This window comes from Hyperolius riggenbachi, chromosome 2 (assembly GCF_040937935.1).
Source record: "Hyperolius riggenbachi isolate aHypRig1 chromosome 2, aHypRig1.pri, whole genome shotgun sequence".
Lineage (NCBI taxonomy): Eukaryota > Metazoa > Chordata > Amphibia > Anura > Hyperoliidae > Hyperolius > Hyperolius riggenbachi.
Window position 1 is genome coordinate 111,099,777 of NC_090647.1, and position 15,990 is coordinate 111,115,766.

At 45.9% G+C, this 15,990-nt stretch overlaps 1 protein-coding gene across 5 annotated transcripts in view; it reads left to right on the forward strand.

Moving 5' to 3' along the window:
* The window catches only part of RARG (retinoic acid receptor gamma), a 300,854-nt gene that overhangs the window by 277,468 nt on the left and 7,396 nt on the right, over positions 1–15,990 (forward strand). For 3 of the 5 annotated variants that reach the window (XM_068267213.1, XM_068267212.1, XM_068267215.1), the window contains 3 exons: positions 1,001–1,149; positions 9,041–9,182; positions 15,770–15,975. In XM_068267213.1, the coding sequence (XP_068123314.1) occupies positions 1,001–1,149; positions 9,041–9,182; positions 15,770–15,975 (497 nt within the window). The remainder of the gene's footprint in view (positions 1–1,000; positions 1,150–9,040; positions 9,183–15,769; positions 15,976–15,990) is intronic. The other 2 variants (XM_068267214.1, XM_068267216.1) reach the window with 1 other exon arrangement.

Sequence of the window (15,990 nt, forward strand, 5' to 3'; positions counted from 1 at the left end):
CCCCCCTCCCCCATGGAGTCACAATCATTCATAGATTCCGAATCTTGAAGTACCACGATTTTCAGTGCGATTCCTCGAGTGATCACGATTTGCCCCCAATTCCCGTGAATGCAATCGCTCCAGGATCAAGGCAAAAATGCTGCAGGCAGCGCTTTTGTGCTCGCTTGGCTTCGCAACACTGCAGTGGAATCACCCCCATAAGGCTCCACTGTTGTAGAGCTTTTCCTAATGCTGGCGATTGGAAAGCGCTGCCGGAAAAGTCTTAGTGGGTCCCAGCTAAAAAGTAACACCCTTGACGTCAGATAATTAAGGAGCTGATGAAAAGACTGGCAGTCGCTGTCGTACACACAGTTTTAATATGCATAACTAGTTAAAGCGTATCTGCTGTCTGATTAAAGCTCCCCTACTGCTTCTGATGTGGCCAAATAAATAGCTTTATATGAAATATAATGGCTTTAATTATAATCTGCAACCATTCTCTGAAAACAGCAATGTGCTGCACTCTATAACTCTATAATTTGACTTTGTGTGCCAATAAAATCGATCTGCACATGTGTGTTTGTGTGTGTGTGTGCGTATGTGTGTATGAGTGTGTGTGTGTGTCTCTCTCTGTGTGTGTGTGTGTGTGTGTCTGTGCGTTTGTGTGTATGAGTGTGTGTGTGTGTCTCTCTCTGTGTGTGTGAGTATGTGGCCATCTTCAAGTTAATCAGCTGTTATTATAATTGCTGCATAGGTTTACAAGGCTTTCCTGACCTTTTGGCCTCAGCATCTCTTGAAGGTGTACCAAAATAGTGTAGTGTTTCCATTATGAACCTTGTGTCTCGGAAAAGGGAGACGGTTCATGGAAAAGTCACAAGCCGCTCATACAAAAGGCTTATACCACTTATAAGAAGCCATGATGGACAGAATACGTAGATAGAGCCAGTAGGTACTGGATGCTCTTCAGTTGTTATTTGCCAGATGTTCCTAACCATTGTGTTTTTATTTTTGTTTTGTGCAGCTGTGGAAACCCAGAGCACCAGCTCGGAGGAGATGGTCCCCAGCTCACCCTCGCCTCCTCCACCTCCACGTATTTACAAGCCCTGCTTTGTGTGCAATGACAAGTCCTCTGGTTATCACTACGGGGTCAGCTCCTGTGAGGGGTGCAAGGTGAGCCATCCCAGGCACTGCTATGCCTCTGTGTGCTTGTATCTGCTGCTATAGCATCTAGTGAATGGCAATTATTTAGTTGTCTTTTAAGTTTGCAACTGAAACTCGGGCTCATGTGAAAAAAAGGACTACAGGCGGTCCCTGATTAACGAGGAGATGGGGACTGTGGGCTTGTTCTTAACCTGAATCTGTCCATAAGTGGAAACACTGTGCCATCTCTGTCCCCTGTACTTCCTCCATGCCCTCTTGTGCCTCCAGTGTAACCCCCCCTGCTAACCCCCCCCCCCCCCCCCCCCCCCCCAACAAATTTATGCTGGTAACACAAAATGCAATTTCCCATTCGATCGGCGGGTGATCGGACAGAAAGTTGTAACATGTGTCCAAAACTTCTCCCGATCAATAAAGGGATCGATTTTCTGATGATAACTTCGTAAAATCTATCCCTTTCTCATTCGGAAACGGACCGGATATGTTGGAAATAAGCTCCGGATTCCCGTCGATTGGACGGGAAATTGCATCGTGTGTTCCCAGCATTGACGATAAAGGACGAAACAGCATCAATTTTACTGTGCTCAGACAGTGCACAGCAATATTACCATTACTACTGCCGAGAGCAGTGTATGGCATGTTGTGCAATCAGCACGACCCACAGTACATGGGTAGCGCAATTGTTACGCTGATAATTTGCATTGCGCAAGTATCATAACGTGCATTAAGGTAGTAATGATCGGGTTTCTCATGTACCGTGGGTTGCTGTGATTGTGCAATGCGTGGCACACTGCTTCCAGTAGTAACGGGAATACTGCTATGTGCTGCTTGCGCACAGCAATATTACCACTGCTTTGTGCATTAACCCCTGAGTAATTAGCCAGGCTGGTGACTTTACCGCCATACATTTAGATGCAATAGGACAGTTTGGTCTCCTATATGATTCATGCTCTAGGGGATGTTGCACACATGTTAGGAATGTGTTAGCGGATCACGCCATCAGTTCAAATACAGGAACAACAGAACTACTGTTACATTTCCACTCTGCTAGGTCTCTGTAGCCAATGCCGGGCTGTGAGTAGGGATGCCAGTCAGGAGTCATAAAATGTTATAGATGTGCTCAAGCGGCTAGACCATCAGGGTTATTGGGAGACAATGTTAGATATGTAGGGGGGTACAAACACATGAGGATGCACACCATACAAAAGGTTAATAGTTACAATATCTATGCTAGTATTGGGTGCTGTGTTCCACTCTAATTGTATTGCATAATGGCCCATACACACGTCGGAGTTTTTCCGAACGACGGGTCATTTGAACGTCCCGTCGTTCAGTTGTCCGCACGCCAAATCGGGCGTGTGTACAGTCCGTCGTTCGGGTGATAAGACTGATTTTGAGAGATCCGCCAGGGGGAACGCTCAAGACCAGTCTTATCACCCGAATGACGGTCTGTACACACGCCCAATTTGGCGTGCGGACGACTGGACGACGGGACGTTCAAACGACCCGTCGTTTGGAAAAATCCGACGTGTGTATGGGCCTTTAGACCAGCGTTCTTCAACCGCTGTGCCGCGGCACACTAGTGTGCCATGGCATGTTGCCTGGTGTGCCGTACAGGTCTGGCCTCTCGCCAGACCTGTTCCTACTGTAGGGGCGCAGGAGGGGGGAAGCAGCGCTAGAAGGAGGGGCAGTGGAGGCAGCGGTGGGGAGGGGGGAAATATCCCCCCCCCCTCCCTCACCTGGGACCCCTCTTTCTGCCTCTCTCCCCCTCCATTTAGCGTTGGCAAGTGCGGCTCGGCGGCGGGGAGGGATGCGGAGAATTACTCACCACTTCCGCGTTCCAAGCGCCGGCAGCGTCATGTCGTCAGATCTCCGCCTTCAATGCCGCCCACTGTGCTTCCTGATTAGCGGAAGCACAGTGGGCGGCATTGAAGGCGGAGATCTGTGACGACATGACGCTGCCGGCGCTTGGAACGTGGCGTGGTGAGTAATTCTGCGCATGTTTCTCCTCGCCGCCGAGACTGCCCTTGCCACCGCTAAATGGAGGGGGAGAGAGGCAGAAGGAGGGGTCCCAGGTGAGGGAGGGGGGGGGGATATTTCCCCCCTCCCCACCGCTGCCTCCACTGCCCCTCCTTGTAGCGCTGCTTCCCCCCTCCTGGGCATCTATACTGGGGGGAACTGTACTAGCTATACTGGGGGCAACTAAACTAGCTATACTGGGGGCAACTAAACTACCTACACTGGGGGCAACTAAACTAGCTATACTGGGGCAACTATGCTAGCTATACTGGGCACTATACTGGGGCACTACCTACCTATACTGGGTACTACCTACCTATAGTGGGCACTATGCTAGCTATAGTGGGCACTATGCTAGCTATACTGGGCACTATGCTAGCTATACTGGGCACTATACTAGCTATACTGGGCACTATACTAGCTATCTGGGCACTATACTAGCTATCTGGGCACTATACTAGCTATACTGGGCACTATACTGGCTACTATGCTAGCTATACTGGGGCACCATACTAGCTATACTGGGCACTATACTAAGGCACTACCTACCTATACTGGGTACTACCTACCTATACTGGGCACTATGCTAGCTATACTGGGCACTATACTAGCTATACTGGGCACTATACTAGGCACTATACTAGCTATCTGGGCACTATACTAGCTATACTGGGCACTATACTGGCTATACTGGGCACTACCTACCCATACTGAGCACTATACAGGGGCACTACCTATCCATACTGGGACTATACTAGCCATACTGGGGCACTATACTGGGGTAACTATACTAACCGTACTGGGGCAACTAAACTCACTATACTGGGGCAACTATGCTAGCTATGCAGCCGCACCCCAGCCCCCCCCCCCCCCCCCCCATAGCCTGCTGCGCACGGCACTGTCCACTAGGTCACGCAAACACCCACGCGAAAAATATGGTCAGAAAGTGTTCCCCGGGCCGGAAAAGGTTGGGAACCACTGCTTTAGACAGCTTGTCATTTTTTTTTTACTTCTATGTCATTATCAGCTAGCACCTTTTTGTCAGTAGTTACAGCAGCTTACCATTTATGTTTTGCTCACCAGTGTGCATTTTTTGCACATATTCCACTGTCTGCATGCTGTACCTACAATGGTTGTTGAGCTTTTTTGTACATTTTTGCATATGTATGTTTTATTGTACCTTGATGCATGTTTTTGATTGTATATTGTCAGCCCATGTTTTTAAATATACTACCTTTTGCATTTGAAACTACATGGTGTGCGTTTTTTTTATATCATTCTATAGATATGTAAAGGGGGTCTTAAGACATGGATATATGCTACCATGATATAATGTATGAAACTCACATGTAGATAAGTACCTTAGAGATGTGTTCTTTAACTGCTCTGCGACCGTCTAACGCCGATGGGCGGTCACAGAGTGGCTCCCCCAGGACCGCCTAACGCCGATTGGCGTCAAGAGCGGTGAGCGGAGATTAACAGGGGATTTGCTCCATCAGCAGCCTGCCAGCCGCAATCGTAGCTGGCAGGCTGTTAGGGAAAGAAACAACTGTTGTTTTCATTTGTAAAGCGTTGCAATCTAGCCCAGCGCTGTACAGGTGACAGCGTTGTCACTTAGCTGTCCCCTGGAGCGGCTCACAATGTAATCCCTCTCATAGGCTGATGCCTGTGAGAGGTGATCATAACGGTGGATCTCTTTGGGGGAGGGCAGGTGGGAGGAATAAAATAAAATATAAATTTAAATTTTTTATTAATCACAATAAAAGTAATTTAAAAAAAATTGCAGCAGCAATCAGATCCCAGCAACAGAAAGCAAAAGGAAGTAAAATTCATTTGACTGCTAAGTTGTATGGCCGAGTAATAAACTGTTAAAGCTGCAGAGTGCAGAATTGTAAAAAATCGCCTGGCCACTAGGGGGGTGTAAACCTGTGGTCCTCAAGAGGTTACGATGCTCACACAGGGAACTCAGTGCGGCAGTCTTGTAGGAAAGGCTTTACTTGTAAATCACACTGGCACTACTGCAGAGCTTAGTAAACATCTGACATTGTAGAACATATGACTAGAAAACTAGATTAGAGCAGAGTAATAAAAGCACATAGCACCAAGAATTCACATAAAAAGCACAGTGCCACCTTGTGTAGCACACACACAGTTTGGCAAAGGCAGAGAATCGGCAGGACAGGCAGGCAATTTGCATTGTATAAAAGAAAATAATTATGCCAGCCTCCATATCCCTCTCAGTTCAGGTGTGCTTTAACCTCAGATAAAATACTATCAGATGATATATTTAGAACTATAACTGGAACTTATTGCTTAAGCAAGATATCCCTCATAAGTTAGACGGCAGGATTGTGTCAGATGTGCACCTGCGCTCCTTATACAGTATGCATCCTATAGCACATATTTGGCTCACACATGTGAGCCTGGAATGCACAGCACACCTGGCAGTCACATTTCCACATGTCCCACGTCAGCTCCCAGTTCTCTGCACCCGAAGATAAAAAGACTCATTCCGCTGAACTATTCAAAACAACCAGGGCCTTTATTTCTAAGACAGGCAAGAATGTGTTTTTAGCTTGGAAAAACTCGGAGAGACAGTAGAGGATAGAAGGGCCTGGGGTGCTGAGGTCCATGGGGTCGCAAAGAGTCAGACACGACTAAATAGCATCTGAACAACAACAAAAATATAAATAGTAATTCACTAGGGGCCTGTTTCCACTGCACGCAGATTGGATGCAGAATGGATGCAGAAAAACTGACTCCAATGAAATCCTATGGGCCTGTTTCCACTAAACACGATTTTTCTGATGCAGATTTTCCCATAGGCATTCATTGGAGTCAGTTTTTCTGCATCCAATCTGCGTGCAGTGGAAACAGGCCCTAAATGAAAATGTAGCTGTACCAATATTCAAAAGCATGAGGCAGGCGTAGTCACATGATGCACAAATGCCAGGTAACATGGTCTCCTTCACTGGACAACAATAAACCTTACTTAAAGAGAACCCGAGGTGGACGTTGACATACTTATTTCCTTTTAAGCAATACCAGTTGCCTGGCTGCCCTGCTGATCCTCTGCATCTAATACTTTTAGCCATAGACCCTGAACAAGCATGCAGCAGATCAGGTGTTTCTGACATTATTGTCAGATCTGACAAGATTAGCCACATGCTTGTTTCTGTGTTTCTGGTGTTATTCAAACACTGCTGCAGCAACTGGCATTGTTTAAAGAGAAATACATATGGCAGCCTCCATATTCTTCTTATTTTATGAGTTACTCCAATTCCCAATTCATGCAAAGATTGTCTGAATACTGCTTCAATTCCTCTACTGGATATAACAGGTCCTCTTTTTCTTGCTGGTATTTCTGTTACAAAGCTTTGACTAACGCTCTTTGACCCTTTTTTCCTCTGTCATTGTCTCAGTATCTCCATCTGCTAGAGTTTTGCTCTCCCACCGCTCATTGGTCCCCCTCTCCTCATGCCATCATGCATTCATCATCTGTGTCTATTTAAAATAATCAATGATTTCAGCTCATTGCTGCATTCCCAGATCTCTTCCTAACGAGTTCCACAGAGGGACCAACATAGTCAAACCATGATGAAATAAGGGAGGGTTTTTTTTTTTTTTATAGTTCTAAAGGAAACCATTCTTTGTTTGATCAATATTAAGCAATATCTGAATCCCCTTCTCTGTGGGCTATACTCTTCAGTGTCGTGAAACTTTCTTTTATATACTTTCCTGTCACAAGCTGTAAAGTTTGATCGATGCCATGAAGGTATATGAGTGGGGAAGACACACTGTTTCAGCAGTGCACAGGGGCGCGGTCATTGCCACAGGTGGCGAGATTCTAGTGTGTGCACAGCGACCTTCAACCTCCACCAGTGCCTCAGCCAGCAATCAGCCTGGTGGGTTGAATTGGCCGAGATCAACCCAAGGGCATTGTTCTCACTCACTCTGCCCTCTCTGTGCACTCTTTTGTGCACTACTCTGTTGGCCCTCCATAGCAACAGAAGGAGTTGCTAGGCCTGGATGCTAGCAACACGACTGTACAGGTTTGGCCCTGCATTGTTGCCTGAGGGATCAGGTACTGATGTCTTTCTGGTGACATATCTTGTACATGTGTACGAGGTTTTACTGTATTCACAGACAATAAGCATTTCAGACAGAAAACCCACAGTTGTATGAATCTTCTGGCATGCTGCATAAAGCTTTAGGCCCCCTTCACAGCGTTGCGGTGCTGTATAATGGCTGCTTTGTAACGTGGCTTACCGCACTGCAATGCACCGCAATGCACAGTGCGGCAGGATGCATTGCAGTATAATGGGTTACAGTATGGTAACGCACAGCATGAGGGGCATAAGGGGTAAAAGTGAGCGGTAACAGAAGAGGTGATGCATGCTTTTCATTGACTGTATGCTACTGCTGCAATATAGAGAATGAAGTGCTTCTCAACTGATATCTTTTTCTATTGGGGAAAATCAGTTGTTTGTTAATTGGGCAAACATCAACCCATTGTTTGGCTACCTCTCCAGGTGTCACAGGTAGAGAAAGTGAAGATTCAGCTGAAGCAGCAGTAAAGAAACCCTTTAGGGCTCTTTTCCACTATGAAATGCGATCGCGATTCCGATCGCGATCGCAATCGCGTTTCAATTTCCACCATGCAATTGCGATTGCGATTGAGCTACTATACTCATTATAGTCCAGCTCAATCGCATACAAAACGCGGCAGGACAACGATTGCGATTTGACCAAAATCGCATCGCAATCGGATCGCACTAATGGAAATTGCTGCTGCAGTTTCCATTAGTTTAATGTACCTTGCGATTTGCGATCAGAAGCAAATCGCAGGCTAGTGGAAAAAGGCCCTTAGTCAGGGGTCACACTTGCTTAAAATCATGTGAGTTTTACGCAATGCAAAAACGCACATAATGCTTCCCAGTGTACAATCACAGTCACAATGCACAATCACAGTGCACTGAGAGCAGTGTGCGTTTTCCTGCAGCAGCAGAACACTGCCGGTTTTTGGCTGGCTCAAGTGTGACCCCTGCCTTATAGTGAGAATAACATTAATTGTTGTCCCTCACTTCCTGCCCCAGTGACATCCAGGCCCACATGCAATTCACTTTTTCTCCTAGGTGATATTTTTCCACCTTGTTATAAATTACCTTTTAGACCCCCAGCAAGCAAGAAAATACTCAAAATAATTTTGATAGTAACTTTTCACCAAATTTTGGGTACTTTTTCAATTGTAAAATGCTGAAAAGTTAATTTAAAGAGAAGATGAAAATTATCACCTAGGAGAGAAAGTGAATTGCATATGGGCCCTTGTGTTGTCATATGATCCCTAGGTGTCACCAGGACAAGACAGCAGATGATCCCTAGATGTCACTAGGACAAGACAGCATATGATCCCTAGGTGTCACCAGGACAAGACAGCATATGATCCCTAGGTGTCACCAGGACAAGACAGCAGATGATCCCTAGATGTCACTAGGACAAGACAGCATATGATCCCTAGGTGTCACCAGGACAAGACAGCATATGATCCCTAGGTGTCACCAGGACAAGACAGCATATGATCCCTAGGTGTCACCAGGACAAGACAGTGAGCAGAATTCTTCCTAGTGGGGTCACAGACAGCAATAAAACATGTCAGAGGTTTTATCCCTTCTTTTTCATTAAAAGTCAAAAAGTGATTGGCTGGAGTTGTGCCTCCAGTAAACCACAGTCTGATTGGTTGCTGTTCATTACAGCTTTGGGAGATAATCCTGGCTCTCTCTATGCTGCTTTATTGAATAAGCTTGTGTGTTGGTTTTGCTCTTCATTCCTTTTGTGTTACTCTGACTCCACCGGGTCACTTCACACCCTTCCCTTTCTCTGGCAGGGTTTCTTCCGTCGCAGCATACAGAAGAACATGGTCTACACTTGTCACCGCGATAAGAACTGCCAGATCAACAAGGTGACGCGGAATCGCTGCCAGTTTTGCCGACTACAGAAATGTTTCCAGGTTGGGATGTCAAAAGAAGGTGAGTTATTGCAGAGTGTTCAATCACACGGTGCACGGGGTGTAGAAGGAAAATAGATCATTCCAGCAGAAGAGGGGTCAGGCCTTTCACACTGGGGTTTGAGCCGGCTAAAGCTGTGGACTCCACATTCCTTGTAATCCCAACACCTCACTCCGTCCCATGGGTGCTCATGTAAATAGATACTTTACACAGAGAGGCTCCTCGATTCTGGATTCCAGAAGGATAAACATATACTCAAGTAACAAGCCAGCCCCACTCCGACCATCAAAGTGAGAAACTCTTTATTCCTGTTCTCCATGGGGAAAGACTGAAAGAAAACTAGCGAATATCAAACTCTTCTCCTACATGGTGAAAGACATCGAAGGAATACAGTACACAGCGGCTACAGGTCTCCTGCTGTCCATGCCAAAGGAGTGCATGTCCCAGCATGCCCTGTTGGCCATTGTCAGCGTCATCAGTCAGCAATAACTTGCCTGTGGTTTTATTGTACAGCAAGGCACATTTAACAGGCGAATAATCAGTTTTGTAGATTTTATATTTTCCCTTATCTGTGATCTTCCTTGCTTGCCCTGTCTCGTTCTTCAGTCTGTGCTCTCATATTAGTGAGTTGTAGACACACTAGAGAGACATCCATCATCCCCTCCTTGGAGCCATGCTAGACTGTGAGTCTATATTTGTATTTTATCATTAGCACTTTGCTCTTTTTTTGTACTCGGTACATGTTGTCTCCTTGTGGTGACCTCACTGTTAAACATGCACACTATTCTTTTATTCATTGTCCTCTCATCTCCCATTTTTACTCCATGCCATTTCTCCCATGGCACTTTCTAAGCTCTGCTACTTGTCATACTCACATTGCAATAAGCCTGGCCTTTTTCCTCTTTGTTTCTATTTACCTGCTTAAAGGTCCGTACACACGCCGGACTTTAGGCAACGACGGGTCCGTCGTTGCCTCCCGCTGGGTGGGCGTGCCAGCGACAGTCCGGCGTGTGTACGCTCTGTCGTCAGACTGATACGGCTGTTTCTGAGCGATCCGCCGGGCGGATCGCTCAGAAACAGCCGTATCAGTCTGACGACAGAGCGTACACACGCCGGACTGTCGCTGGCACGCCCACCCAGCGGGAGGCAACGACGGACCCGTCGTTGCCTAAAGTCCGGCGTGTGTACGGACCTTTACTCTCCCTTTTCTTTTTTTTCCCCTATCTCCTCTTTGTTTCTTTCTTTGCTTGCATGCTTCAGTCTGCCCTGCACACACACCTTTCCTCATGTTTCCTTCTCTCTCCTCTCTCCCTTATTCCCTTTGTGATCTGATCTGTCTTTCTCTGTCTTTTTTCCCTTTCCTTCCTCTTTGCTTTTTTTTTTTTTTTTTTTTTTTTTCTTCATGTTGTCTGTATCTTTTTTTTTACTTCTGCTTCTGTATCTCTGTAGTTTCTTTGTTTCCTCTCCTGCGTTCTCTATCTTTCTCTCTCTCTCTGGTTAAGGGCTCTGCCTCTGACACAGGAAACCAGGGTTTGAATCTTGGCTCTTCCTGTTCAGTAAGCCAGCATTAATTTAGTAAGGAGACATTGGGCAAGACTCCCTAACACTGCTACTGCCTACTGAGTGTGCCCTAGTGGCTGCAGCTCTGGCACTTTGAATCCACCAGGAAAAAAGTGGGATATCAATGTTCTGTGTCTTGTCATTTCCCCTTTTGCAGTCACTCTGTCTCTCTCTCTTTCTCTGTCTTCCCGTCTTGAAGTCTCTTTCTCTCTCTCGCTTCCCCTCTCTCGGTGTCTCTCTCTCGCTTTCTCTTCCCCTCTTGCAGTCTTTCTCTTTGCCTCTTACAGTCTCCCTTCCCCTCTTGCAGTCTTTCTCTTCCCCTCTTACAGTCTCTCTTCCCCTCTTACAGTCTCTCTTTCTCTCTCGCTCTGTCCCTCTTGCAGTCTCTCTCTCTCTTTCTGTCTTCCTGTCTTGAAGTCTCTCTCTCTCTCTCTTGCTTCCCCTCTCGCAGTCTCTTTTTCTCTCTTCCCCTCTTGCAGTCTCTTTCTCTCTTCCCCTCTTGCAGCCTCTCTCTCTTCCCCTCTTTCAGCCTCTCTCTCTTCCCATTCTTTCAGCCTCTCTCTCTTCCCCTCTTGCAGCCGCTCTCTCTTCCCCTCTTGCAGTCCCTCTGTGTTCCCCTATTGCAGTCTCTCTCTCTCTTCCCCTCTTTCAGCCTCTCTCTCTTCCCCTCTTTCAGCCTCTCTCTCTTCCCCTCTTGCAGCCGCTCTCTCTTCCCCTCTTGCAGTCCCTCTGTGTTCCCCTATTGCAGTCTCTCTCTCTTCCCCTCTTGCAGTCCCTCTGTGTTCCCCTATTGCAGTCTCTCTCTTACTTCCCCTCTTGCAGTCTCTCTCTCTCTCTTCCCCTCTTTCAGCCTCTCTCTCTTCCCATTCTTTCAGCCTCTCACTCTTCCCCTCTTGCAGCCTCTCTCTCTTCCCCTCTCGCAGTCTCTCTCTCTCTTTCCCTCTTGCAGCCTCTCTCTCTTCCCCTCTTGCAGTCTCTCTCTCTCTCTCTCTCTTCCCCTCTTGCAGTCCCTCGCTCCCTCTTTCTTTTCCTGTTTCTCTCATTCTCTGCCTCTCTAGCTCCCAGTCTTCCCTAGGCTCAGTCTGTGTGTGCCCTTCTCATGCTATAAGTGGGTTTCCGGCGCCTGGCTTCCTGTTGTTAGGGTCCTGCACACTTTATCCCGAGGTGAAAAGGAAGTTCACAAGGAAACGTGTGAGGAAAGTCAGGACACAGGGGAGAAGGGTGAGAGAGTGCAGCTCTGTGGCTTCTACAGTAGGGAGAACTGCTAGGAGGGCCCTCTCCCTAAAGGTAAACTTACCAAGTGAAAGAGAAAATTATTGCTTAATTACAAAGCCACGTCAATATCCGTCCACCCCATGATGGAGTTGACATATTATGGGGACATTGTCTGAATTATAGCACTGAGTGTAACACCACTTTCTAAGCTGTTGGTATAACGTATGTTAACATTTCACGTTGTCACCATGCTAATTAATGTGCTCTGACTGAGAAGTTAATAAACTTGTTGGGAGGAATCTTTGCCTGCAATATTTTCTCATGATTTGATTTGCCCACTTGTCTTTGTCTTGGTGATTTTGAATAATGCCCAATTTGTCTTGCTGTTCTGTAAATGTATACAGTGGTTGGATTTTAGTGAGATATATGGCAGCGAGGAGTTAGCAGAAGCCGGGGATTTAAAAGAGGAGTCAGATCATCCATCTCTGTCCCCTGCGGTGCTTCAAACTTACCACCTGCAGGCAGGGACAGAGGTCACACATCAGGGTTAAAGTTCAGGCCAGGAGGTATTTTGTAATGATGCCCAGACAGCAGACACAAGACTGCTATACAGTTCCCAGAAAACGCTGCCTTCAGCAGAGACTGATTGTGAAGCTTCTTTAGGGAAAAAATAATCATCCAACCCTAATTATATGCACAATATGGTTATACTGAGTCAGAATTACAACTCACTCGGCTATCATAGTCTTTTGATTCTCAAACTTACATATTATGTAACAGTCAAGATACATTTTTAAATTTACAATGGAAATAAAAAGTATAGATCTTCCAGTATTAAAGCTCCTCTCCAGCCCCCCCCCCCCCCCCCCACACACACACACACACACTACACACACACCGACATACACACACACACACCACACACACACTGACAGACATGCACCACACACACACACTGACAGACACACACTACACACACACACACACACATATACACACACACACTACACACACATATACACACACACACAAATACACACACACACACACACACTGTACACACACTGTATACACACTGTATACACACACACACACACTGTACACTCACACACACACAAACTCACACACACACTGTACACACTACACACACTCACACACACTGTACACACTACACACACACACACACATATATATATACACACACGCACACACTGTACACACACTGTATACACACACACACTGTACACTCACACACACACAAACTCACACACACACTGTACACACTACATACACTCACACACACTGTACACACTACACACACTATACACACACACACACACACATTTTCCACTAGGAAACGTGAGCACTGCGTAACAATTGTCTCCTCCTAATTTCCACTACTATTATTTTTACAGCGAGATTGAGCTGCTATATTCTATATAGGAGCTCAATCACATCCAAAACATGTCAGGACACCGATTGCACTTGGGACAAAATTGCACCGCCATAGGATCACACTAGTGGAAATGGTTGCTGCTGTTTCCATTTGTTTAAGGCTTGGGTAAAAAAACGTGTTTTGCCGCAAAATAAAAACGCACATAATGTATCTCTCTGGGGCAACTGCGTTTGTGTGTTTTTGTAGTTGAGTACATTATGTTTTTAAAATGGAGTACATGCGTTACTTTATTGCGTTTGTTTGTGAAACACATGCAAATTGCATGTGATTCACACATTATGCATTCAAATGGGGCAGAATGCATTAAAAACGCATCAAAAAGCGCAAACACATTTACAAACGCAGCAGCAGAAAAAAGCGTGTTTACTATAATGCAAATTTGTGACCCTTGCCTAACTATACCCTGCGATTTGCGATCTGTTATTTAACAGAATCAGAACGCAAAATGCAGGGTTTTTGAAAAAAAACCAAAAACACACGCATGTGCGCACACACATACCGTCATTTTTTACAAAATAATGTCTCTAAACACCTTAATTTCAGTGCTATGCTGCCTGTCATGTGACCTGTGATGCTCCAGTTCCTCTTTCACCTACTCACAGGATCTACATCACTTCCCCTCCACTGGCCACACCATCACCAATAAAATAGGGGCTTAGTGGCAGCTCAGTCATTGTTCTCTGCAGAGTCCTGATTGGTGGTAGCAGTGCGTAGCAGCTTGGTCCCACCCCCTTCCCAGAAACCAACTGATCACTGCCCAAGAAGCAGAGGAGTTCCAAGAACAACAGTGACCATGCTGCATATTTATAGCTAAAATGAAGGTTTGGGTTATTTTTTTTTAACGTTAGGATGTATGTTACACAAGGAAATGGTTGTAGCAAGCAGGACAATGTGGGCAGAAAATGTCAGGCTAAACTTTGAAGGAGTTTCACAGAGGCTTTTTCTTGCTACTCTTATTTCAAATGCCATTAACAGGCTTTTGATTAGCTAGCTAGATTGGCTGCTGCATGACAAATGTTAGGAGCACTAGCCATAGATCTGTAGTAGACTGAGAACGCCTGTCAGATTAGAAATACCCACCTAATGATTAGAAATGGCATTTTGAAAGCATTTGGCTGGCGTTGCTATAGACTTTCATTGAGAGATGAATGCCAGCCAAAGGCAACAACAAAAAATTCAGGGAGGCATTTTTAAATAAGCAGCCTGGCAAATGCTGCATATGAATGCCAGTATGAGATGTCTCATATAACATATGGAAACGTTATTTGTTTACCTGCCTGCACAGAAGCTTAATGCCCCCCCCTCCTTCATATTTTAGTGTAAAATAAGGCAATAGAAGAAGAGTGGGATTCTGTCCTCTCCTCTCGGTCGTCAGTAGTCACACCCAGAAATCATAAGACCTACTCTCCTCTGCACATCTCAAGCCTCTAGACTGAGGAAGGACCGTTACCTAAACACTGGCTCTAGTTAGAATGATTTTCCTTTTGAGGATGACCCTAGAAGACGAGAGTCCAAGCAGAAGTCCCAGATTTCATACTTTACAATTCTAGTTTAGCCTCCCATTTTCCAATGCATATGATAGTAAATTTGCATTAATTTCCAGTGGTCACTGTGCCAATTCTCCTGAGAATTTAGCATGTGCCAAGGCCTGCTGAGCTCGCTTTGTGAGCAGATCATGTTAGCTACAAAGATAGGCAGGGGTCACCGGCAGTAACTCGCTGCTCGCGCATAACTCATTAGAGGTCTGAAATTCTGCTCCCCTCCAAAACTTCCATGGCCATTTTTATGCAAAGTATTACAAAGCTCTGTGTCCACCCCAGATGCATTACCAGGGCCTGCCCCCAGCTCAACAGCCACCTATTGTGCCGTATCTGCTGACATGGGGGAGGGTTGAAGAGACAGAGGTGGCTGTGGCCTCAGAGTTTGGAACACTTTAGAAAAAAAGCCACAGCAGTTTTAACAATCGAGGGGGCGGAGTTTCAGACCTCAAATGATTACGGGTGAACAGGTGAGTTATTGCTGCTGACACCTGTCGATCCTTGCAGCTCTTACATTTTTACATTAAAACTTATTGAAATTACAAACTTGGCACTGTTTTATGACAATTGGCGGTCTGAGCCCACTGTTCCCCTCCATACCTGACCTGCAGAAGCTCATCCCTCCTCCCTTCTTCATAGACACATCTGTGCAGTCTTTGGGCTCTACAGTGTTAACCATGGGATCCAGCTTGATACTGGCAGGCAACAAAAATTGAGGGGAAAACTGTGTGTGTGTATACTTACCTTTACTGTTGATTTATTTACTTGCATAATCTGTGCAACTTTATTTACACGTGTGCATATACCATGCTGTATGCTGTATTTATGTGGATTTGTAGAGGACAGAAGGATGACGCTGCATTGTCGTGTGTCTTCTTCAGCGGTGCGAAATGACAGGAACAAGAAGAAGAAGGAGGTGAAGGAAGAGGTGGTGGTACCGGACAACTACGAGATGCCTCCCGAAATGGAAGAGCTCATTCAGAAAGTCAGCAAAGCTCATCAAGAAACCTTCCCCTCCCTCTGCCAGCTTGGCAAATACACTACGGTAAGATATGAAGGA